Consider the following 26,809-nt stretch of genomic DNA (forward strand, 5'->3'; position numbering starts at 1 on the left):
CTCGCTGGTTGGGGTGGTGTGAGAAGCAGAAGAGGCCTTGACTCTGTGTAAGCACTGCTCAGCAGTAACTAAAACGTCCCTGTACTCTCAACACTGTTTCCAGCAGAAATCCAAAACATAACCCCATACTAGCTACTAGGAAGGAAATTATCTCTATCCCAGCCAAAACCAGCACACCCATCCAGTTTTGCAAACTCGTTTATCACACATTTATCATGTTGCCAAGTTATCTGAGTTTTCTCCAGCACTCGAATTATTGTTAATATCCTCCAACCCCCACAAAAGCTCATTACCTCGTTATTAAGCCTGGTGATCTGCTGTTTGGTCTCTTCTGCTTTGATAACAAGCACAGCAGCACCAATTTCGGCCTCTGAAAATAATTCAAATGCATGTAAATGTGAGAAGTATAATAACTTGGAAACAGCAATGCTATTCTTACACTTATCCAATACTTTAAATTTAAACCTAGTTTGCACTTGCATCGATGAAAATAAAATCTTGTGTTTAACGTTCAGTGTATAATGTGTAAGAAAAGTGTGACGAATAAAGTTCGCACTGCTCTCTTCAGTCTGAACCTGAAAGGACTGAAGATGACAACCCTGGTGCCAACAGTGTGACACGTCAACTGTTTTTAAAAATCAGAGATACAATTAAGCTTCTATTATTATTTTTCTGTTTGGCTTTAAGAGAAACAAAAAGTGTCTTAATAACCTCCATGCAAAAGGTACATAGCTATGTGAGGACTGTTTACTCATAAAAGAGGGGATGTTGGAAACAGTTTGAGCTGCACTAGTTGTGTCACTTCAGCATTAGTCCACTGGTCTCCCCCTCTGTCTCTTTCCTTCCCCTCCCATGTTGATGTGCTCTATTCCTCTGTGGTGCTATTTTATCAATCTTTTCAGAGTGTAGGTCATTTAAGGCTTCCTAAAACCTCTTGCTATTCAAGGTTTTCACTCTTTTACTTCTAAAAATCTTGGTACATCCATGCTCCTTCACTTCTGTAAATATCTTTAACAAAAATTGAGAGCCAATTTTGCATATGGCTCTTCATGAGTTGTTTTTTTTAATCTGGTATTAGAATGTTTTTGTGTTGAATTTTGTCCTTGTGTTTAGTACCTTCCATGCCCAAAGGTTTGGGAGCATGATCCTACAATACTGCTGGTAAAATATAGCGCATGAATATACAGAACTCTTTGCAAGCTGTTTTATCATGACTGTCCGTTAGCAGGAAAACAACAAATGGCCTTCGGGACCCTGTTGTATTTTTCTACAGTACCAGTTGTGGTACTCAAATGGTACTGAAAGTATATGGATATATGTTAAATCAATTTATGCTACTTCTGAGAATCGAAGAAACAAAGGGGAACAAAAAGCAGTTATGAAAACTGTTTTCTCTAAAGAGTGATTTTCCCAGGCAAAACTCACCTCCAATTGTAGGAGTTAACCTGGACTCCTGCCTGAGCTGATCAGAGCTGAAGTCAAAGGTTTGGCTTTCCTCATTATGGTTTCCATCTTCAATCCCATCAACAATTCTGTTGAGAAAAATCGGAGTGATGGAGCAGTTTCATAAACAGTTTCATAAACATCACATTCATAATTATGTTGTCAAAATGACTCCTAAAGGGCACATTTTTAAGCAACTGTAAATTTTGCTCAACATTAAGTTTAGAGAAAAGTAAAAACTATTATATTGGGTATAACTTCTTGTGAGTCACTAAAGATCAAACTTACTGTTAGAGGAAGGAATGTGAGGCCAAACATAATTAACTGAAGTTTCAAAATTTTCATGACTCCTACAGTACATTCTGGGTCTTAAAAAAACCTGTATTGAATATAGTTTGCTTTTCATATCTGAAGTAATCTGTTGCCATTCTTTCTTCTACACAAACTAAAGATGCTTCACTATGCTCTTGTAAAGTTTAAATCTCCCTGCACGTAACAGTCAGACTCTTTTATATTAGGCTTACTTAGGCAGAGCCTAAGCCTGAACATAATATATTTATGAAAGCATTTCTGTAAACCACACTCAAAAGTAGTGTTGCCATGCAAATAGCTATTCTCAAATTCGGTTAAAACTAACTAGCTCAGGCAGGGCAATCTTGTTTGCAAATTGGGTATAGGAAGATGTGTAGACCAACCTGCAATATCCCAGTTACATTAGTATTGGTATTGGATCTAACTACTAGAAAAGGTATTTTTGTCAGTTATTTCTACTCATGCAATGCAGTTGACCTCCAATTTGCAGTGTCAAGAAATCCAAAGGAAAAAACAAAGCATTTTATACAATAATCAAGTGCTGCATACAAAGAATAGAAAATTGGCATCAGATGGAGGAGTCAATACACATTATTAAAAATATATAATTATTAATATTTTCTGTTCTCATTTATAATAAATTGTGCTATAAAGAGAACTGTTTTAAAGTCAATGAAAGTAACTCAGAAAACTGCCAACTGACAGATGTGGAGCATCAATTTCTTGTTTTGTCCAGGCACAAGATTCAGAATTTGTCTTACAGTAGGCAGATGAGTTAAATACTAATCTGGAAGGGCTAAAGCAGACAGTTCTTGGCCTCTCAGTCAACGGTGATAACTTTGTGATGATGGAAATTAGACTTTCCATCTAATAAGGATGTTGTCAAGCAAACCTCTTGACTGGAAATGTTTGGAGAAAGGAAGAACAGACAACACAGAGGTATCTGTGATGTATTTGGCTCGAAAGACCCATGTAACTTAGATCTGTAAGCTCTAAGAATATAAATACCATATATTCTTGTCCTCAGCTCTTCATGGGGATTTAGGGCTCTGTGTCATGTCTGAGTGTTCATGATGCCAGTTGGATATTATTAGATTTCAGTCTAATCTTAACCATCCTCTGTGAGGAGATGAGACTCAATTGTGGTGCTTGAGCTGCTCTGGCCTATACTGTTATCTGCAGCTGAAAACCTGAATGATTATTTTGTTTGAAATTTGTTATAAAACCTATTTAATGTCATCTGACCTCACTGCTTCAAAAAGAAAATTTTAAATACCTATATCCCTTTTATAGAGATTTCTAATTATATAAAATGCTAACATTTTAACTGCCTTTAAAGCACACAGGGGAAAACCTGCTCAGATGTGACTTAGAATTTATAGACACTATATCCTTTAAAGTGTTTAAAGATTCAGACTAAAAAGAAACCATATTAGTAAAAATAGCTAATTCTGGAGAGCCAAAAGACAGGCTTCTATGTGGGAAATATGTAATGGGCAAGATGCTTATTCATATACAAGGAACTGGCTGTGGAGCAACATAATCTAGTGAGTTGAAAACATGAGGGGACAAAAGTAATTGGTAAGTCTCACCCCTTTCTGAATTAGCTATTGTACAGCTCTGAATTTTCTCCTGAAGACAGACACCTCCACCCCTAGAAGCCAAAAAGTCAGAAAAGATTAACATGTGACCTCTTCTATCCAGCCGATCAGGGCTAGAGTGCACTCGTCCAGGTGGGTCTGAGGAGATTCAAATGCATAAATGCCTCCTCCCAGGACTGCCTTTATTATCACTTACACTTTCTTCCTTTTTCTTCCTTTTGATGCTGTTCTACTTCATAGGCAAAATACCCAAAAAGTGATTGGGAAAACTATGACTGTATCCAAGAAGTTAGAATGCTGGCTTCTATTCCTTGTGCCAAGAACTATTTAAATAATTTACCCAGTCTCTGTGCTTTATTGCCTTCACTGTGGTGTACAAAGAAAGAACCTGAAGCACCAGTGAAGAGTTCTGGTTGGCTTACTCGAGGGAACATCCACAGTAGAACAAGTTTCTTAAGCAGACAAGGTATATTTTCTTGACAAAGTATGGTTATATACCTCACAACTGCACTGACTGGACATTTCAACCAGAGTCTTGCCTTCCACTTACGCTGCTGTCCAACAGCAAACGAAAGCAAGGATCTCAATTAAAGTCTTATTTTCTCCTTAATGGTTACTAAGAAACATTTAAGGCACTTTTTAAAGTGGTTTTAACTTGTCAGTTTAAATGTTCTGGTAATATAAACTCATTTTGGGAAATAATATGAAAGTATTTTGGCTGGAAAACAAAGTCTGAAAAACACGTGTCTTTGGCCAATTTTCCAGCCTATTAACAGGATTATTCTGCAGTTACAAAATTATGAATGGAAATAGGAAATAATAATATATGTAACAATACTTGCTTCACATTTGCTCTTGCAGCCTTGGGTGCCCACGTCTGACTGCATATGTTCAGAATGATAATCAGCAAGATTACATTTCAGCAGAAAATATGAAAGGTAGCTTTTCCCTGAATTGCCACCTGTTATGCAAATGATAATGACCTTTACTCATAGCTGACCTGAACCAAATTCATATGAGATCTACAAAAGAAATGAGAAAATATCCACTATGCATTTCAATTTTGCTAGCGTAGAAGCTGGTTTTCCACACATTATTTTCCCTTATATTGACAAAATTAAAATCAGTTTGTATCCTGCTCCTATTTGAAATGTAACTGTACTGATCAAACATATGATGAGAGGGAAAGATTTCTATATAGTCTTCCATGTCCTTTTTATGATTGCATTCTTAGGGACAGATGCCTTGACAGAGCTAAACAAATATTGGTCAAGCTGTGGCTATTTCATGTTTGCTAAGGCAAGTTGCTGAAACTACCACTCTGCCTCTAGTGAATAAAGGAAGTTCTTGAATAGGTAAAATACTTCAAATTATAAAAACCAAAACTCGAACTGGAAGATCAACTGCTGCAGCTCCTTGTATGTGAAAAAGTGACTGTATTTTCTGTAAAGAATTGATCCCAAACCTGTTGGTTAATAGTTAATTATTACGGTGCAGCAATTTAGAAGTAAGATAGATAGATCAGCTTACAAGTAAAAAAATTAAAATATTTAAAATTATACACTGATAATACCACAGTAAACTATTATGACTCTTGTTTGTGTCAAAAGTCACAACAAAACAGATTTTCTCAACTCCATATTTACTCTCTACGTAACTTGCATTATCAGATTTCCTTTCTTTAATGTAAAAAAACTCTAAATATTTTCTAAAATTTCTAAATATTGCTAGGCCATACTTTTCCATTATAGTTCTCTACTCCAGCAATTTTTGTATTTGCACAGCTATGCTGTGTTATCATCTACTTGCTTTCTAAATTGCTGTCTCTCTGATGGACTTAGAATGTTTCACAGTGCTATTGTGGGAATGCATATTATTACAGATGGATAAAATGATACTATAGAGCCAGACTATTCAAATAGTAATTTTTGTAATTGCTCGATACTTTCCCTTTTTACTGGTAGAAATATTTTATTTTGCAATAAAGTCCTAAAGTCATAACCTTCTTCATAGTGTGTAATAGTTCCTACAATAAGAGGACTTTTCCTTCTCTGTGGGATGAACAAAAGTATCAACTATTAAAGAAAAAGAAATATTTTATAGTGTTCCGATCATTATGTTTTTAATAGAATTTATGTGATAGAGAAGAAAATAACTGTTCATAACTATTACCTTGGGCTCAGGTCAGGTGGACCACTGGTGGTCAGTGCTGAAAGGTGTAACTTAAGGTTTTTCTCCTTCCTTCTGGAGTAGTAATGGAGCTCTGTCTCATGTTTGGTTCTTGAGGGGTTTGAACTGCAAGCACGGATGGGTGAATGAAAGGGCACCGTTCCTGAGGCCAACTGCTTCAAGTTTCTCCCTAGGTGTCCTTTATTGCTTCCAGCCTTCTTCTGCTGAGAACAATTTGTGCTTCTTGTATGGATTGGTGAAAGGGTGCTGCTCTCTTCTTCTCCTTCCTCATCCTCATCTTCATCTTCCACAATTGAAGGGAGTCTCTTCTTTATATTTCCATTTCCCTTGAGCTCTCTCTAAAATAGCAGATAATGCATACTAGCATAAAATTCAGAGCCTGATGTTGCAGAAACACAATTTCTGCTGGTGTTCGCCCTGGAACAAACCCAGATCTAGCACAGCTTTCAGTTCTCATTAGAGAACGCTCTTTTGGAACTCTTCCATAGCTTCCCTCTTCAACTATGGCTATATGTGCATACGTGAGAAAAATACAAACAAATTAAAAAAGGTCACTAGCAACATAGCTAGTGAACTCACTGCAATATTTTTTGTTACCAGGAAAGATTACATGACTAGTTCTTACAAGCCATGTGCTATATGTACACTTTGAGTAGATTAATCTTGCTTTACTGAGGTATTATTTCTTTTGAATGTTACACTCTCAGACTCCTGGTGGACCAAGGGAAAGAACGGAGGCTGATAATTCATACAATTCTACATTTTCATTCAGAACCATTTGTAATGTATAAATAGCATTTACACCAGTTCAGGTCAAGCCTGAATGTTCTCTGCATCCTTCTTAGTTGTAACTGAAACCACTGCTGGAATAGTAGGCAGATTTTTCAGTTTATACAAAGTCCTGTTAATGCACCAGTAGTGTGACAGTGTCAGCTTCAGAACTGAGTCATCGAAAAGCAGAGCTACATTCGTTTTTTTTTAAAAAAAGCAATTTGAATGCTCAATATTGGAACCAATGCAATTTAGAGGCAACATAGACCTGGGTTCTGTACTTTATGTACTAATTAAAGCATAGTGTAAGAGAGCAATGTATTGTTTGTTATTGTTTCATGGTAACAAAATACACTGGTTATACATGCTGAGATATGCCAACTGAGCTCATGTCAGGATCAGGCTATAACTCAAAAATAGTTCCATTTATTCCCATGGTACAACTTACTGTATTTATTGGTGGTAGGTGAATGGACTAAGGCAGAATCAGGTTCCAGGTCAAATTAACAAACTCCACACATCTCAGTGAAGAGTACAGCCAAATGCAACTTCATGGTTTCAGAAAAGGTTGCTATTCATTTTTTTTCAGGCTACTTTTCTTAAGCTTGATTAAGGGACTGTTAACTTTAGATAGAAAAGCTCAGATGAGCTTGTACAGTCAAATTTCCCGCATTCAGGCCAAGTAAGATTGGCTGGGTGAAAATGCAGATTTGGGGAATTTATCCAAACGTTCTAAACCCCTATTAGTATTTGTCTAAATGTTTTGCAGCATGGGTTTAATTTTGCTATATGTTACAACACACTTCCATTGAGTGAATGCTTTTCTCTTAGTCTACATTGACAGATTTAGTGAACTAGGTCCTTTCCATCTGAGATGTATGAAAAAGTAGGAATTTAAAACAGAGGCAAAAGACCTGTCTATATAAAATATAATAGTCTTGTTGTGGACTATAGGAGTCATCTGAAGGCTGTCATGATGATCAAATTGTACAAGACCTAGCGCTGATGCAGCCTATACTCTACAGAGAATGAGCATTACCCGTATTCAAAACTTTGGTTTGGGTAACCATGTATTTAAAATGCAGGTGCTGTAGTAGGATATCCAAATCCAGCACCTGGAAGAAAAGATCATAAGCTGTTACTCATAAAATGGACAGTGGCAGAACTGTCTGCAGGATGCTATTTAAAGTCTCATTCTGAAACCATGGAAGTTAGTTGGAGTTTTTCCAGCTTTGCTCTGGCCATAACTGTGTGCATGTTTCAAAGTCAAGCTTGGTGTATTTAAAATGTGACCAACATACCTGAGATAGCATAGACTTGTTTGATAATTTTGATATTACCTGAAAAAAACAAAACAAAAAAGTAACAAATATGTGCATCTGCACAGTATTGGCTTCCAAGAGCATACAAACATCTAAACCAAAACATTTATGTTGATACAGGAGAAGAATTTCATGATAAAACAGCTGTATTAAATTAAATGGTGACATAGCACTGAACTAAGGATGCTCCTTGGAAACAGATGGTGTGGGGAAAAAAAAAATGTTTTATTTTTATTAAAAAGATAGTTCCTGCAAAAATAACATTTTACTTCAATAAAAAGTTGGGTCAAGGTTCCAAACCTGTGAATGAATATAGATGGGTGAATGTATGCCTGGTTGGTTTCGGTGCTGGTTTGATGGAATCCCATGCAGGAACAGTGCTCTGCTTTGGCCCTATCTCTTTGTAGCTTTAGCTCGTGTGCCAGCCTAGTCCTTACATATAGATGATCTAACTAACTGTAGCATCTTTGGGCAATTTTCAAAGGCAGTGATGGGACTGAAGCAAGTAGGACCAATATAATCCTGAGGGAGATAAGTGCCTAACAGCTATTCATAGACCATGATATTTTCCCTTCTTGGATTAAACAGAAAGCAAAAGAAAAGGAAGAAGAAAAAATCATGCAAAGTTTAATGTGTAGCTACTATACTAAAATCCACTGGAACTGCTAAATAATGTGTTATAAACATTCTGTTGTTTATTTGAATGTCCACACCTCGACCACGGGCAAGTCTCTGACAGCCTACATGCTGTATTTATAGGAAAATTTTTGTCTGCCAGGTAGAATTTTCAGAAGTGATTTTCAGCTTTCCTAAACCCACATGTCAACATAAAAAGTGCTTAACACCCATCAGTTTTAAATTCATAGCATCAGTTTATTTTTCTCCAAACTCAGGTAGAAGAAGTTAAGCCTGTCTGGACGTCATTGGGACTTCCCAGTTTGTTTGATAACAGTCTTCAGAACTCCTAAATACACAAATTTTAGGCACAGATTTGGAAAAAATAGTTGTGTGGGTTTTTTTTTTTCTTTTTTTTCCTTCTTCACAAGTCTTTCAGGTTAACCTGAAAACTGCTTTGTAGTTGCTCATAAAAATGAGGGTACTAGTAGTGGTATAATATACAAATACACAATATTTAAGTTTGTGTAAGCAGAAATCCTACTCTACAACAGCCAAGCCAGTAGCAGGTGTTTCAATAAATTTAGCAATAACACTCTAATAACTGCCAAACAGAACAACTGCAATAATTAGGCTATGTAAATAAAATAACTGCTGTGTTCTTCCTGAGTGAGAAAAATTACTAGATGATGTTAGCAGAGGATGAGATCTCAGATACTGAAATCTCCCAGCTTGCACTGTAATCTATGCCAATTGAAGAAACACCATCTCCTTCAAGATTCAGGAGAACAGGAAACTGGAAATGTACTAAAATATTAAAGTCAGAATTAGGAAGTACTAATGGCCCACTTTGCACATATGTTTAAGAAGAATAATTTACAATAGTGCCCAGAATTTTGGGGCATCTGTTTGCTTGGCTTCTAGGCACAGGTTCAGTATGAATGTTAAAGATCTTAGAAAGTATGAATTTGCCTGCTGAAGGCTTTAAAAGTGACTTGTCATTTGTAGTTTGTAATGCGGATGAAGATTTCACCTCACTTTTGTTTTTTTTTCTTCTTCTGAGCACATATGTTAACCCTGACTGTGCATCTTGAAAACAGAGACAAAGAAATCATTATATGGGTGTCTCCCAGATGTCCTGGTGGTGTTTCCCACAGCTCTGCTGGAGTCTTTCAGCTGGGCTGGGCTTTCAGCTCCGTGACCAGTTGGGAGCACTGTTCCCCGGCTGCCAGGACCGCTCACTCCTCTGCTCACCAACACAGCAGCCACAGCTGCCCATCGGTCCTCCTCTGCTCTCAGGGTTAATCCTTGCTGGTCACTGCAGCAGGGAGAAACTGGCTGCAGAGGAGATGACGGTAGTGGCAGCAGTTTCTTGCCTTCTGGCCTTACCAGCAGAAAGGTAAAGGGATTTTTAAAGGCAGGTTGGTTTTTGCAGGGAGGGGAAGGAGTGTCCTCGGGAGGAAGGCTGGCAGAAAAGGCAGATAGGTATGAACAGGGAGCAGGTGATGTGAAAAACTACTCATCAGACTTCTTTCATTTCCCCAAACTGACCCCTTTAGCCCACTGGGGACAGTTTCAGTCTGGATAAATTGATACTTTTACATAAACTCTGAACCTATAAACTATTTTGTCCATAGCACAGAAACCACAGTAGAGAGTGTTGTAATTGCGTCTGTATTAATACACTGCAGTCATGTTTATTGCTTGTAACTTTGAACATCGTATCTTGCACACATAAAACAGGGGCCTGGACTTTATGGCTTGGTAGTTGAAAGTTGGTAAAAGAAACTATAATTAATCTGTGACCAGAGAGAATTCTCAAAAGTTTGGCTTTTAAACCTTCTCCAGCAACTCCCTTCTCTCTCTCTCCCTGCAAAAATACCATTCTCAAAGAGAAAAAGGAAATAAAAACACAAGAACAAGGATAAAGCCAGTCAAAGGGCAGTAAATTTAAAGATCTTGCCATGCACATAGCTTTATTTCTGTAAAAATGTAGTATCAGAGTAAATAATTATGAGGTGCTGTCCTAGTTTCTGATCTGCTAAGACCTTTTATTTAGGGCAACACACTAGCGTAACCTTCTATAACATGCTTTTTTTCCTTATGCAAAAAGAAAGAAAATACAAAATAGCTCACATTCTAGTCTTTTAAAATGGAGTACAGCTCTTAAAGGATAAAGGCTGCTGAAAGAAAAACATGGGTATTTCCCCTGCTGTGTATTAGGAAAAAACCAAAAAGACTGATGTTAGCCCGAGTTGTGTAAGATACTGTCAAGGAATCTAATTCAATTTTTAATTTCAGTCGTGGTGTCTCTTTATGTCTTGTGAAACCAGCTATGAAATTTAATTTCACAAGATAAAACAATAATAGATCATGTACCAAAAGCAGACTCATATTGAATTCTTCCATGTATGTAATCTCAAATCTATAATCTTGTAATTGTTTAATATGTTAATATATAGAGCTTAAAAATTCAGTAATCTTTATCATTGCTTATTATAAGCACAAAAAGAACGTTTCCCCATTTGAAAACACTGGTGGTTTGCTGTCGAAAGCCAGGGATCTGAAGATTTTTCCAGGGTCAAGAGACAGTAGTCTTTAATAGAAGAATCTCCACCAGGAATTGCAGCCAAACCAGGTAATTAGCTGTACAATAATTCAAGATGAATTCCAATTATAAAACTCTAAAAAGTGAAATATAGAGATGCAGCTAAATTTGGGGTTAATACATTAAATGTCCAGGTATCTAAATTTGCATGTTTGGGCTCAAAAGAATGTTATCAGCTTTTACTGGCCTGATTCCTGTTGCCTTCATGAGAAGTAGGAACAAAAATAGAAACATAATTTTGCTGATTTGCTTGTAACTCTTGGGTCCTAAAATATATGAATAATTCTTTGTATCTGAGGAGTCAAAAGGATAACGTATACTTTCAGGAAAGGATTTGAAATCAAACTAGAATTTTAATGTTCTTAGCATTTGGAAACAGGAAAAACCCATTTAGGAACATTGGCAGTGTGGGGGAAAAAAAACCAAGAATGCATGCCATATGTTCTATTCTTTGCAAATTTACTGTATGGTAATGGAAAAGATACAAATACATAACAAGGGATTATTGTACTGCTGAAAAGCTTAATGCCTCAGTTTTCCATAATCAGGAAAATTTTCAGTGAAATATCACAAATCCTTTAAATCACAAAGGAGTCAATCACTCGCAAAAAGTTTGTCAGGTTAAATATAATTGTTTTATAGCTACATTTTCTAAGCAATTTACCCCTTATTCTCTTTCTTTTCTTTTTTTTTCTTTTTTTTTTTTTTTTCTTTTTAAGACTTTCTATAGTTCATTGGCTTGTTCCTATATTTTCTCAGGTTTATTCTTATCTCTTTTCCTTGCTTAATGGAGAGATAAAGAAAACGTATTTTGTGGAAGCAGATGCTTTCAGCATTCTCTGATCCTACTTACAGTATAGAGTATATTGAATTAGCAGCAAAAGTTGAACAGCAGATCTGTCACCAGTATTTTATCCTCGGTGACCAATAACTGTGAATTGCCATGAGCTCTGCAATCTTCTGTTAAGTCATTATCCTGCATCATTCTTGTCTTTTGAATAAATGATTGTAGCCTGTGAAGTTAGGACAAGTGTTCAATAACTGGCTGGTTGTGGTTAGCTTTGGATAATGTTTTTTTGCAAATTAATACTTTCTTGGATTCAAATTTCTCACATGAGCTTTTATATTTAGTATTAAAAGTTTACTTTTCACATATTTCTTTAAAACCTGGATGTTAAGTTCACTGCATTCATTAAAAAAATTTTTTAATTATACTTTGATTGTTTTATTAACAACAGAGGATCTATTACATTTCATGTTAAAAAGATAAATCATGTCACAGAAACAAAAACTAACCTCTCTGTCACTTGCTCCAAATCAAGAATCAAATAAATGGTAAGTGTGGCTGGTATAACTTGTCATTTTTACTTCTATATTCTTACTTCCCTCTTCCCCACCCCAAAACAGGAGAAAAAAATAGTGTCTGAAAAAATAATAGAGTATATTGAATTAGCAGCAAAAGCTGAACAGCAGATCTGTCACCAGTAATTTATCCTAGGTGACCAATAACTGAGAATTGCCATGAGCTCTGCAATCGTCTGTTAAGTCATTATCCTATGTCTGATAGAGATGTAGGATGTTTTTCTCAGAACCTGAGAAAAAAAAAAAAAGTGCTCTGAACAGATATCTTTTATAGCAAACCTGTGCCAATAAAAATAAATAAAAAAAAAAAATTAAGGAAGATACTGTCAATAAGGTCAAAAGAAGGCAAAAGGAGGAATTGTTAAAATAGACAATAGACCTGGCACTGACTGTACGTTGCTCTGGCAGATAGCATTTTTGGAAAAGCTTGCAGATTACTGCAGACAAAAGATATACTTTTTAATATTCCTACAGTTTGATTGCAGTCATGTAAAGGTTTACATAATAGAAGTTACAATGAACGCTAACAGCTTTCAAAGCAATAAAACTCAAAATTCTTTCCCTTCCTGAAAATACTCAGGTATATGCTCAAGTTCATGCAACTCTGAGATTTCACACAGGCTTATAAATATTTGCAGGACTGGCCCTGTGGATTGATATCCAATTAGACTCCTCAATTCGAGGCTGTAGGCACTGTGGAAGAGTTGCTTTTAAGTTTGTATTGTCAGCTTTATCTTTAAATGAAACTTCATACTACTTTTTCTGTAAATATGTGTATCTAACTTCAGAGAGGCTCTTGAAAAGAAAAGAGGAAGACAATGAAGTGGATCTTGAAAAATATTCTCCCAGAGAATTTTATTACCTGCCAATTGCCCATTTCCAAGCATCCCCAACGTTGCCCAGCTGTTTTGCTAGCACTCAGAGGCCAAATCAGTGGGACAAGTGTGAAGTGACTCACTGAGGACAGCAACATATCTGTGGAGAATTTTAAAGGAAGTCCAGCTTTGTCTGGCTTTCAGGGTAAACCTTACAAAGAAGGCGGCTGGGACAGGCATAATCTGTTTCCTTAATTTAAAATCTAGGTTGTTTTTTGTTTGTTTGTTTGTCATCCGTGTCCCCCCACCCCACCCCACCCCCCCGAAACATTTCTTCTAAATAATGAATATTTTGCTTTTTGGGTGGCAACTTGATCAGTAGATTAACCTCTAGTCAGTTCTACCAGAAAGGAAAAAAAGTGCAAATTGAGCACACATCTGGCCCCTAGACATATTCAGAGTTAAAACTTTGGGGAAGACAGCAGACTTACAGTACCTGTGAAAACGATTCACATGATTTCACCTCAGGGCAAGAAGTCATGTCCTGGCATGTAAAGATATCAGCAGAAGTCTAAGTATATAACTTTGTTAAGTAGGAGAACCATCATAATTTCCTTCCCCTGAGATGCAATTTGTGTTTTCTATTTATGCATAATACAGAAAAGCTGAGCACGTAGCTTTTGGGAGCTCTTGGCAGCTTTGTTACTCAAAAAGTTCTGTGTAGGTTAGAAACTAAGACAACATAGACACTCAATAAGTGAATAAAATTGCTTCAGTTTTTGAAGTGCCATGATGTAAAACCAAACCCAGTGTCAGAGAAATCCAATATCAATTTTGCTGAAGGAATGAACATAGTGTGATTATCAGTGGAGCCTGTCCCTGAATACTTACTATATATGCAGTACTCTACTGTATATACAGTGTATATGTATATACTGTATATTTGTTAGTACAATCATGTTATTTATCACAGCACTGAAAAAGTGATCTCTATGTCTTCGGTAGGAACTAAACTTTCATCAGAACCCTAGTTACTCTTGGTAGGTAGCTTCTGTAGCTCTGGTTTTACTGAGTGAAGGTACAGATGATTCAAGAGAAAAATAGGCTGATATAGTTGTTTTTATATCAGTAAAGTCTTAGAGCGCATTTGTACATAAATGATTTTTTGTTTTCATTTTTATATGCTTTCATATCTTTGAACAGAGGGGTGGGTCTAGATGATCTTCAGAGGTCCCTTCCAACCTCAGATATTCTACTATTCTATGATGTTTAAAAAAATGCACTAAAAATGCTGCCAGATCAATAAAATTGAGAATGGATACTTGTATCCATGTAGAATGCCTACTTGATACACAAGTTGCACTGATCATAGACAGTTACGTTTCAGCATGTATCCTGAGGTTATAATGACCCTGCAAGTGATACAGGAACTTTACCATATAAGGCAGTCTGACATGCTCATTACATCTCACGGTAGTCTGTGCCTTCAGAACCAATGTTCTTATAGAAGAAATTGTGGTAAGTATTATCATTTCCTTCGCAAATTAGTCTTACTTTACACAGAATAATAAAAGGATAGGTTACTGTAAGAATGCTTCTAAATTTAAGGCCACTATCTGGTCGTTGTTATATCAATGCAAAATAAAAGCAATTATGGGAAAAAAAAAATCCACCCTCTAAATTCATACCATTTTGAGGTTAAGATACATTAGGATTAACTTTATTTTCCATTTTTTTCCAATGTAGAGGCAAAGATATAATACTAATATTGTAAGAGTTACATGATCATGTTTCCTAAGGCACAGTGAAGCATACTGGAAAAAGTTATCATCTAGTATCCCTGTGTAATTAAAATAGAAATATGGTTAGATTCCAAGGCAATACTCTCTGAAAGCCAGGAGCTTTTTCTGGCTAAAATTCTGTTTGACACAGTGTTTTATATCCTTCTCACACCACACTCTAAAAACATCAATAAGCTGCTTTGCTAGCCTGGATTTTTTTTCAACATGTAACCCCCTGCTTAAGCTTTATAATTCGATGCAGAATGCAATAATCCCAGGAAGTGACATGAATGAGAATGGAGAGCATTCAAAATGTCTCAAAAGCTATAATTAGAATTAAAATTTTGTTACTGATTTAAACATTTTAATTCTAGTTACAGTGAAAATTGTTTGTATTTGTCAAGAAAGTGCTAAGGTCCAATTGTGAAAATCCTAATTACATACATGCTTTGAATAGTCTCATTATAAATAATGTATAATTAATGTTCATAAGTCCTGTCTCTTAACCCATTCACAGAAGTAAAAGGGTGACCACAGGGGTGGGAATTTTGGGATGGGTCACATATGTGTAATATATTCCCAGACAAAACTAAATGTGTTATTTTCCTCTCCTCCCCTTTGGCCTCTTCCACATCTTGTGGGATTCATCCTTACGGCAAATCACCTATTTGGTTTAGGTGTAAAATGGAAGAGACTTGTAAAAACACTAGAATTAATGAAAAAAAAAAAAATGACATAATTGCATCAATAAGTTGTGGTGGGATGAATCTTCTAACTGGAAAATGACCACAAATCAGAAGAATAAACTATTAGAGAGACAAAACCAGACAGCATTGGTGGCTGTGTGTTGTTATTTTCAAAAACATTAGAATGACTGAAGGCTACAGAAATGAGACAGGAGCATACCAACAAAAATAAATTCTTCAGGTAAAGATACTAGGAAAGAAAATGAAAAGGCCACCAAGCCTGCAAGAGAAAAGGCATACCAGGCTGTCCTTTTTGAATTACATTTTTCCTTATTCCATTACTTCTCAGCAGTGTACCATATTGAAGGATATGTTAGAAACATGATAGTGAGATTATTATCTTGAGGGGTACTGGGTGAACTGATAGCTCAGAGGCACCACACATCATGCTCGCCCATGACTGCAAGTAAACAAGCTTTATGAGTTAGCAGACAACAAAAGGGAGTGAAACCTGGCTCACACTATAGTTCCAGGTCAGCCCCACTCCCATGCTGAGTGAAGCAGGTAATTGCCAGGTTGAGGGAGTGGAGGAAGGACTGACTATAACACTGCACAGGGAGGAGGGTATTGCAGCAGAATCTGTTGTCTGAAACCAGCATCCGCCTTAGCCAAAGATCAATCAAAACATGCTTAGTGTCATGAATACAGGTAGGAGACCCGTGAAATATCTTGCAGAGAGTTAGATGGCAAAGCTTATTCTCAAAATCCTTCTCATTCATTTGAAATTTGAAAGGAAGTGTAAAACAGGTGAAGGAACTGCTCTGTTTTTTTTGTCAATGGTCGTGCCCTTCTATAGCTGCACAATTCTGTTACTTGTTCCATAGAAATATAGAAGTTGAGCTGCGTAAGTGAAGTTGTATGACTACTGCCTTGTTCAGCAATAAGGTAATTTATTTTGGGAAGATGGAGAGGGGGAGAGAGAGGGAAGAAGGAAAAAAAAAAATTCCAGGTGGTCCCAGAAGCATGAACGAAAAATCTGAGTAGCTTGTAAAAAGTGAAAGGACACTGAGGAATATTTCACAGCAGCACTGATTGCAGAGTAGTCCATGCACAGAGGCAGGTAAGAGACCTACTCCAGTGAACACATCAGGAATCATGTCTCAACGTTAATTAGACATTCACAATTTTAAAATTATTTTAGTTTTTGATAGTATGAGGAGCACCTTCATTCCTATACTGTAATCACTGAGAAGATGAGAAGTTTGCAGACTCCATCTCATATCAAAAGAGGTATAAAAGAGAAATGAAAATATGGTGGCTGACAGGCAGGAAGCAGTGGATGCACAGCCATCAGTCACTTAGGATCTCTAATAGAACAACGTGAATTTGTTCTGTCTGGCTGCCAAGTGCACATGGACTAAAGAGAAAGATAATAAACAGGAATCTAAGGAATCTAAGTTGCCCCCCCCCCCCCCCAGTATTAGACTTCTGTTGCTTTAGGTGATTTATTCACTTCTGTATTCCACCTGCTCTAATAGTGCTTGTATAGAAACACAAAAATTGCCATTGACCGGTCTCCTGTTTTGCAGAATTTATACCGACTATGTGCCACAGACAATAAACACCAGTGAGTTACACCTGCAGTAATAGTACACGATCTTCTGCCAGGTGAGCTATTGACAAAGGTGGGTGCTTAACTGCATGTAAGTTTGTTTAAAAGTGACAAGTTTTCCTCAAAGTTGTTCAACCCTACTCTAAATGTCAAAGTAGGGCTTTTTAACTTTTCTAAGGTAAGCCACTTCTTTCTACGCAGCTGCTGGGTAACGTAGCAAACCCCTCTTCTCTATTAAAAACGTGGTTGGGATTATTTGGGAAATCTTCTATGGAAGTTATTTATGATGAAAAATATTTTGCAACCTGTGATTATCCTGCAGTGTACAGGATGAGCTATGATCTAAGCTAGGGTGGGGGAATTATGACTAAGTGTAGCAGTGTAGTAAGAGTTGGTTTGGAAATTAATTTTTTCAATGCATAGGTTTTATTATAAACACATAGGTAATACCCAAGAAATAGGACTTTTTTTGGCCCTGAAAGTTAAACACATCAATAAGTAATTACGTGACTGAAGTTTCTATCGGGTGTTCTTATCTTACAACACTTGCCAAAATTAAAAGCAACTATTTCCAACAAAACATGCTTATTTTTTCCTTAGTATCAATAGAATTGCAAATAGGATAACTTTGATTTTTTTCTTTAAAGCAAAATACTATTTATTATGCAGACAATAAAGAAGCATTAAAAAAATCAGAAATGTCATGCTGTTTCCATTGCTGATTCATAATAGATAATCAAATAAGTAAGAGAGAGAATTCCTTCTGAGTTATTACTATATTGGAAAGCAGCATCCATAAATTCAACAAACCTATATTAGAATATCTAGAAAAAGCATGACTAAAGAGGCAAGAATGAGTGTATGTCAAATACATAATCTACTAGCTGAAAAACAGACAGTGGCTAGGCAGACTTTCAGCTGAATTTTGTGTTTGCATTCAAAATATTTTTTGCTATCCTTTTTTCTGCCTACAGGAGCTATACTACCAGTTGGCACAAAGATAAAAGTCTAGAAATAAATCAATTAAAAAGGAATAAGATGGAATTACATATATGATCTTAAAATACTTGTTTGATGTTTAGCTGGAATGATTCAGAAAATTTAGCATGTTTTAGATTAGAATTTGTAGGTATTTTTTCTTCCCAATCTGTGCCCTCTGTTGTGTGCTCCAGAGCTTAGAGCTGTTTTCACCTTTAAGAACAATTGGTTTGGCCAGTTGTCAGGTTTCCTAGTAGAAAATGAGGAACATCCCCTGTAGTTTGTTTGGTATTGCTAATAGCAACCTGAGCTTTATTATATTAAAAATGCTCACAACTCAATCATTAAAATTTAATAAATTCTAAACATCAGCCTCTCCAAAGGGCAAGAATTAAGCCCTGTTTTGTCGGACAATGTCTTTCTGGGGGGAGAAAAAAAAAAAAATTCTTTGTTTTTATTACTTCTTGGTTGCCTTTTAAAATTTATTTGTCTATTTATTTATTTTATTACCAAGGAACCCGGCTAAGCTGCAGTAAGACTCAATGTTCCCAACTGAAGGAAGAATCTATCACTTTTTTTCGTGCCATCTTTGTCATTATGTTTCATTCACGCTGCGGATGCACTGAAGGAAACAGTCCTTCCCCTTGCTTCAGAGACTGAGTATTTTCATTTTAAAGAGAGTAGCTTCTCCTCCTTTGGGGGGAGGGGGAAGGGAAGCTCTTGTAAGAGGCAGAACACTACTTTTAAGGCTACAAAAGAAAAGTAGATTCTTATTAATTATGAGTCCTGTCTGCAAAGACAGATTTTTGAATCTTCAGGAATATCATCTTTTCTTTTTGAAAATGACACATATTGATAGTGTTCCAGTGAGTCAAACATTGTGCCTGCATGGGTCTTATCTTCCTTTGGGACTTCATTACAGCTTGAGGGATGGCATAGGTGTCAAGGAGGTCTCTTGTTCTTTCTATCAGTCTGGCTATAACCAGCATTTGGGGTTTTTTTTGATGAATAATGATGTCTACACTGTAGACACTTCCGCATAGACACAAGAAATAACCAGAAACAATAAACTGTTACCAAGCCCAGAAAGATATTGTGCAAATGTTTACCTATTCTGAGTTTCTCACAGGGTTAGTCAGAGTTATGAACATCTGCTACTGCTCTCTAAATATATAAAATAGTACATGTTTTCCAGGGCTGGTGGATAGCAAAATAATTTCCAGTTTATTTTATGTAATTGTACTATACGTTGTAAGAACCTTCTTACGAGTGTGTATCTTTATCAAATCAGATATCTGACTCACTGCCTGCTATATATGCAATCTATACTATATAATGCAAAATTATATGGGTGGGGTGAGGTGGGGTGTCAAAATCTGTGTCACTTAGCAAACTATTTCATGACTCTGACATCATAGTCACAGACCTAGAAAAATTGGTTGAAACACCTGAATGGCTGAATTGTTTTAATGTCACAACTCCAGCTACCAAACAGATTAGCTTTTCCTAACTGTCCTGAAATCATTTAGTACATTTGCAAAAACAGTTACGAGTTTCTTGAGAAAAATTCAGCAAAGAAAGGACAGAATATATATAATCAGCATAAAGACTTTTTCCTAATTCGCCTCTTGCTGTGATGAGAATATATAAAAAGATGGCATAATAGCACTGCCAGTGTGATTGCACACACATTAATGGTTATAATCATAAATCGCTTAATGATTGCCAGTTTTAGAGCTACCATGAGGAACCACTGAAACTTTATCTCCCTGTTTTTGTGTCTTCTGTTTCTCTGTCTGTTACTCATTAGAGGCTGAAATAGGTACATGATTGCCAGCTCCTGTAGTTAAAATCTCCTGAGCTTTTTTTCCAAGATTGCTTAAACAACACTTTCAATCTTTCTATAACCAGACAGCTACAGTTCTACTTGTGACTGGGAAATCTGGTTACAGCTCCTCCTTGTTTTACTGAAAAGTGACATGGCTATGGAAGTCCTGGAGCCTTTTCCACCATTACACCTTACTTGGATTTTAACGAAGATGGAGCACATTATTATATGCACTCTTAGACTTGCAAATGAACCAAGAAAACAGATTTAAAAAGTTTTCCTAGAGATTTCTGTGTGGGTAGGGTAGTTACATGATCTAGTGCTAAGTATCCAACTTTGACACTCCAGGATCAGGAAACACCGAACGAAGGGAATAATGGATCACCAGGACTGCATCTTTCTGCAGCCTCACCTTTTTAATGCTGGCTTAAAGTGTTAGGAAATCTACAGTCGAAGGCACTTTTGGTGGACTGTGGCTGAAAATGCAATAACGTTTTAGGTCAGGGCTGAAAGGCACTTGGCAAGTCATAGGGGGGAAATTAATGCTATTTCACCCTGCAGTTCACCTGACCCTAAATACTGTTACTGATCCATTTTCAAAAGTATTAAATTCACGTTCAGTTGCAAATTTGCAGTAATTTAAAACATCCAAGGAAAAAGAGAGTGAGAAACTGACTTATTCAAATGAATCAATCTACTGTTTAATTGTGGAAAAGCTCTCCAAACCCAAAATTTCCATAAAGCTGCAGAAGTCATAAACACACGCAAAAGTAAAATCTCACTTAGGGAGAGAGAGAGGGAGCAAGAGACAGTGTCACAGCTGCCAAACTCTCCCATAGCAACATTCCCAAGAAATAATGCTATATTAAAAAAAAAAAGTCATATTTTCATACCCACAAATTTTACTTCCAAAAACCTTCTTCTTACTATTCTGTGAGAGTAAACTGCCAGATAACTAATTTCTGAATGCAAGTTATATTCATGAAGACATGGTATTTTCTAGGTGAAGCAGAGCAAGCGAGTGGTTGACCAGGCACGCTTGCTACTGCCATAGGTATCGTCCCTCATTTGGTGAGCCCTCTTTTTGTGGTGGTACAATTTTTGGCCACCTTATTCTTGCTCTTTATCCTTATTGATAAGTAAAATGGTTGGATCAGAAATGAGATGCACATGACCGAGGATAGTTCTGCTGCAAAAGAAATACTAGTGGGGGGGCATAGTTAACCCGAGGATGTAGGAGAAAGTGACGCAATGATAAGCTGTCTTGGGTTCTCTATATGGGCTTGTGACACTGGATGCTACTCAGTGTCGGGATTTTTTTTTTCTTCCCTTTAATTTTAAGATAATGGTTTGTACCGTGAAAATACAGTGTGTATTCACAAATTCTGCAAATATTTTCCTTTTTAAAGCAGAAAAGGTCCTTTGATATGTCCTGCACTGCTTCAAATCCCATCTTCCACAGTGAGTGAGGAGGTTCTTTTCCTGTCTGCTCAGTCACCTTCGAGGCTGGTGTAGGCTTGGTCTCAGCAGAGTCTGTACATCACCCACCCGACTCTAACTGGGTAGAGTTGTCCCTGATTTTATAAAAGCTGAACGTGTATGCAACTGACACAGTGATCCCCAGATTTGTCAGCATACAGAAAAGCAGGAAGCAACATGCTGTGGGGGTTCACCAAGGTCCATGACAAAACTGGAGAAGAGAATGCAATCAACCAGCTTCAAACCCTATCTTCACATGGAGTTATACTCCTTTTCAGATTAAGCATTCCTCCCCAAGGAAAATGTGTTGGTTATACAAACTGAACTTCGAGCTCTCAGAACAGATGTGTACTCTCTCAGCTGCTCTCTTCAGCAGCAGGAAGTTTGGGGCTCTTTCAAGAGACAAACAAATGAAATGCCCTGATTATTTTCCTCTCTACAAGTTTGCATTTATATGTTAACACATTTCCCCTCCAATTGTTTAAAAAGCATTGCTGTGGAAACACTTGTGCCAAAGTACACCTAGTAAGAAACTTACATAGAAAAATCAACAAACATAGCGCGTTAATTGAGTGTTTGAGCTGAAAAAGGGTTTTGGCCCACTGTTCTTGCATGCATTAGAGAATGTTCTGTCAGCCTAGAGGTTCCTCAGGCCAGCAACACTCCCCCTGGGTGACAACTGCAGTGCAGAACTCACCGTGACCTTCTGCACAGAAAGATGTGTGAGTGGGCATGCGCAGGGAAGCTGTAGTGCTGGAGTGGCATGCACGTGGGGCATCCATTGACACTTTTCTTCACAAACCAGCCAAGCAACAGGCCACTCTTCATAACAGTGAGTGTCTGCCTATGCTACACGGAGGATAACAGCCACACAGGGTGTGGAACTTTAAGCTCTGCAGCTCTTTGTGGTGTCTGCCCAAACAGATAACTTTTTGTGCCCTTTACGCTTCTTGGCATTACATTCGTCCCCTGTCTTGATAGTATCCTTGTCCCCAGTCATGTGCTTTCAATGTTACTTCTTTCTGTGTATAAGGAGAAGCACAATACAAAGACAAATACCTGAACAGTTAAATACCAAACTGAAAGTTTGGCTACCACTAAGATCGTATGCTCACATGGTTAAGTCAGAAAAGGAGAGCTGTCATAAAATCTTTTCACTATTAAAGTCTGAATATAAATATTTGCTACATAATATCAGTGAAGTACTTTGGTAGGTCTATACTGAAGTCCTTCAGCAGTGCTTTATCTGGAATTCCTTGTTGTTATTTCACATTAAATTGCTCATTTAAATGGAAAAACACATTTTAGTTGCAGTGTGATGAGAAACAACTATTTCTCATTTTGAATGTGTGTGATGACATTCTTAACTAAGAAGTGATAATCAATGATCCATGAAATGAATGCTCTTTAGGCTGGCACTTGAGCTTCTAGAAAAGGTATAGTTAAATACCTTTATTTGGACACGTTTTACATAAATATGAATTATTTTTAAACATAAGTAAAAAATGACAGAATAATAAAGAAGAATGTTCTCTCATAGATGATGTTTTCAATGGAAAAATTAGAAGCAGAGAACACGTTTGCTGTTTATGATCTGATCAATTGATAAACGATTCATGTAGGTAATGACTGAATTATCAAACAAATGGAATGAGCGGTTCTTTTAATGTAATCTGTGTATTATTTCTTTACTGTGACAAAATTATGAGAACTGGCTGAAGAATGAGAAACATCTTAAAGGTAACAATAGCTGCAGAGACCTTTAAAGATACTTACATCACTTTCATGGCCTTCTCTTAGATTGTACGTGAGATCATGCTGTATGTCTTCAACAAACTTATGAGCATACTCTGGGTAAAGGTCGAGTACTTCAAAGAGACCTTTGAGGATAATGCACTGGAGGTCACAGTACGTTAGAGCTTTAACATCTGCATTTGTTTTAATAACTTGATCCCTAATGGATAGGTTTGCTCCAATTAAATCTCCTTTACCTAAAAGAAAATATTAAATTAATAATCTTCAAAGCATGAATTCTTTACTTCATTTTTGAATCATAAATCTGTTTAACATAATTGCTAAATCTTAAATCCCATTGTTACTACCACATTGTTTAATTAATAACATTCTAAAGGATCTTTGTCTAAAAGCTGTCTTTTTTTTTTTTTGCAGGTGCAATCTTATATGCAATTAATTGGAGGTACAAAGACTAATTTCCAGACATGTAACTACCTGATTTAAGGGAGCAATCAAGTAAGTATGTATAAAGTTAAGATTTATATTGGTAATTAACAGCAGGTGCGATTTTGTATTTCAAAAAGTGAACATTATGTTTCTAGCTTGGGGTTTTTTGTTAGAACAGACAGGTGTTAAGATAACATTTTAACAATGACATGATTAAACATAGCTCATCAGTTCAAATGACCCTTTTACTTAGCATTTGGATTGCAAAACATTTGCAATCTATGATCGTTATGGCTGCATAGCTACACTTCATGATGTATGTTAGTTGTATAGGCTATTAATAGATGTATAGCACGATAGCACTTCTGTCAAAAAAACTAGAATGAATTCTTAAGCCTTTATATTGTCATTTATGGGCAAGACTGCCTTAGAATAAAGGATGCATTAAAAACCACAACTGACCATATATTAAAGAGCACAAAAATTTTATAATGAAAAGCTTCCATAAACATCTGATCTGAGGTATAAAGTCCAAAGAGCAATCATTGAACCAGAGGTCTTCCTCAAAAGTTAATGCAGATTGTCCTTATTAAAGACTTGGACAGTGTGATAGAGTGCATTCTTGGCAAGTTTATGGGCAATACCAAATTGGGGGGAGTGGTTGATATGCTGAAGGGCAAAGGTGTTATTCAGGGGAAGCTCAATGAATGAGAAAAGGGCTGATAGGAACCTCATGAAGTTAAAAAAAAAAAAAAAACAACCACCAAATCCTGCACCCAGGATGGAAAACCTCTCTGCAGCAGTATGGGCTGGGGACCAGCCAGCTGGAAAGCAGCTCTGCAGGAGAGGACCCGGGGATCCTTGTGGACAACAAGTTGAACATGAGCCAACAATGTACCCTTGCAGCAAAGAAGGCCAAGAACATCCTGGGCAACATTAGCAAGAGTGCAGCCAGCAAGTCGCAGGAAGTGACTCTTCCCCCCTATATGTCACTTGTCAGACCACATCTGGAGTACTGTGTCCAGTTTTGGGCTTCCCAGACAGAATATTGAAATACTAGACTGAGTGCAGAAGAGGCTGCCAAGATGGTCAAGGACTGGAGAACATAACGTACAAGGAGAGGCTGAAAAAACTGGGTATTGTTCTGACTTAAGAAGAAAAGGCGTTATTGCCGTCTTCAACTTCCACGAACTAATGGAAAAGTGTAGAGAAGACAGAGCTAAAGTCCTCTTCAGAGTGCACAGTGCAACAAGATGTACTGGGCACAAGTTGTAACAAAAGAAATTGCGATTAGAAGTCAGGAAATGAAAGTCACCATGAGACTGGTCAAACAGTGGGACAGGCTGGCTCAGAGAGGCTGTGGAATCGCCATCTTTGGAGATGTTCAAAACTTGCCTGGACATCGCCCTGAGCAAGCTGAGCTAATTTGGCCCTGCTTTAAGTAGGCTTAGGTTGGGTGGCTTCCAGAGGTCCCTTCCAATCCTACATTATTCTGTGATTAATAAGTGAAGACTGTAAAATCTGAAAATCCACCCAGCATGTGATTCCAACTGGGTATTACACAGGAAATGGTGTACTCGAAGAGTAAGTTAAACTAAGCAGCCAACCATCCTTGAAGCTGCTTAAATAAGATAATTTTATACTTTAAAATACTACTGGTAATTTTTTCTCTTTACATGGGGCTTGTACAACTTTCTCAAAAGTGCTTATCATAAACCCAGCGTAGGGAGGGATTTTCTTTTATGCTAGGAGTATACATACATTAATGCTACTTTGGGGTCTCTTAAAAATTGCAATTAGTATAAATGAGAGCTAGTACAAGCTTAGGTCAGTCTGGGAAAGGTAAATCTGATAGATGACAATAACATTTGTCATTGCTCATCACATGATGTAGTGCTTACATAACAAAATATAGTGTAAAGCTAAGCAATAATTCACTTTTACTTTTTACTGTAAATATCAACAATTCTTTAGATTTCTTTGATTATACTAAGCAGAGGGCTGACAATGTTAATCTACTGCTGGCTGTGTAAATACGGACAAGGGAAAAAACATTTCAGATATACCAAAACTGTCTTTAAACATCTTAATTAAAAACTTTTTAGGCATACAAACAGTATTAGTATCAATAATGCGTAAAAATTGGAAAAAAAGTTAGAGTTGTATTTGATTGTAGTTACTGTGTTTGATGAAGTAATGTCAGCCTGAAAGACACTACAATTGATCTGGTAATGCTAATGTATGTTTGTTTTCAAATGAAAATCATGTAGCAAAGGTTGTAGGTAGTAGGCTGAATTTTCATGTAGAATTACTGCAGCAGTGAAATGATTGTACCTTGAATATCAACATTTGTTACATAAACAGAATCATGTAAGTTATTCTTCATAGCTCTTTATTTCTTTCTTTTTCATTGGAGAACAAACTTCTTTATAAATGTTTATGCAGACACATCTGTTTGTTAATATATCTGGAACATGCAGTCAAAGTTATAAATGTCTTCTCTTTAGGGATACCTTTTAAATCACTTATGGTTAATATTTTTTTAACAAATCCAAGTTGTATGCTTAAACAGTACATAACTGTTATATTAAAAAATATTTCCCTATAAAAAATATCCTAACCATCATTATAAGATAACAAGTAATAGTCTCAAGAGGAACCAAACAGCTGTATTTAATCAGAGCATTTCATTGCATTGTTGCTGTATTGCTTGTTAGTGAGAATGGTTCAGTAAACAAAAACTAATCCACTAGAATTAGAATCATAACAGAATTATAAAATAGTGGTCTGGGAACTGTAAGTAACCTAGCATTGCCAGGGAAAAAACTGCTCTCTTGGATTTACATCACATCAGTAATACAGTTTCTCAGAGGGACCTACAGGTTTGATGCGTTCACCTTCTGCTGGTGTTAATTAGGTTTAAATGATGAAGCTCCCATTCAATGTAACAAAACATTATTTCATTGTATTATGTTTATGTTTTTGCATTACAATTTCATTAACTTCTCTCAGAAATCCACTAATCTCTTCTTTATTTTTTTCATTGTCATCATTACACAATGACGCTTTCATTAACATTTTCAGAAGTGCCTAAAAATAGAATCATTAATGAAATCATAGTTCCAATGGGGGAAGCTCTTAACCTTTTGCTGTATTTAAGCTTATGTTTTTTCTAAGCCATATTTTATAGCTTTGATCTATGTGATCCAATAAAATGGAGGCATT

At 36.6% G+C, this 26,809-nt stretch overlaps 1 protein-coding gene across 1 annotated transcript in view; it reads right to left on the minus strand.

Annotated features, from left to right (window-relative positions):
- Positions 1 to 26,809, minus strand: part of KCNH8 (potassium voltage-gated channel subfamily H member 8) — a 204,339-nt gene that overhangs the window by 14,702 nt on the left and 162,828 nt on the right. The window contains exons 11-15 of the mRNA XM_076332319.1: positions 23,180 to 23,394; positions 7,619 to 7,657; positions 5,529 to 5,884; positions 1,426 to 1,532; positions 294 to 370 (exon numbers count right to left, since the gene is read on the minus strand). Coding sequence (XP_076188434.1) covers positions 294 to 370; positions 1,426 to 1,532; positions 5,529 to 5,884; positions 7,619 to 7,657; positions 23,180 to 23,394 — 794 coding nt within the window. The remainder of the gene's footprint in view (positions 1 to 293; positions 371 to 1,425; positions 1,533 to 5,528; positions 5,885 to 7,618; positions 7,658 to 23,179; positions 23,395 to 26,809) is intronic.

Source organism: Aptenodytes patagonicus, chromosome 2 (genome assembly GCF_965638725.1).
Source record: "Aptenodytes patagonicus chromosome 2, bAptPat1.pri.cur, whole genome shotgun sequence".
In the NCBI taxonomy this organism is placed as follows: domain Eukaryota; kingdom Metazoa; phylum Chordata; class Aves; order Sphenisciformes; family Spheniscidae; genus Aptenodytes; species Aptenodytes patagonicus.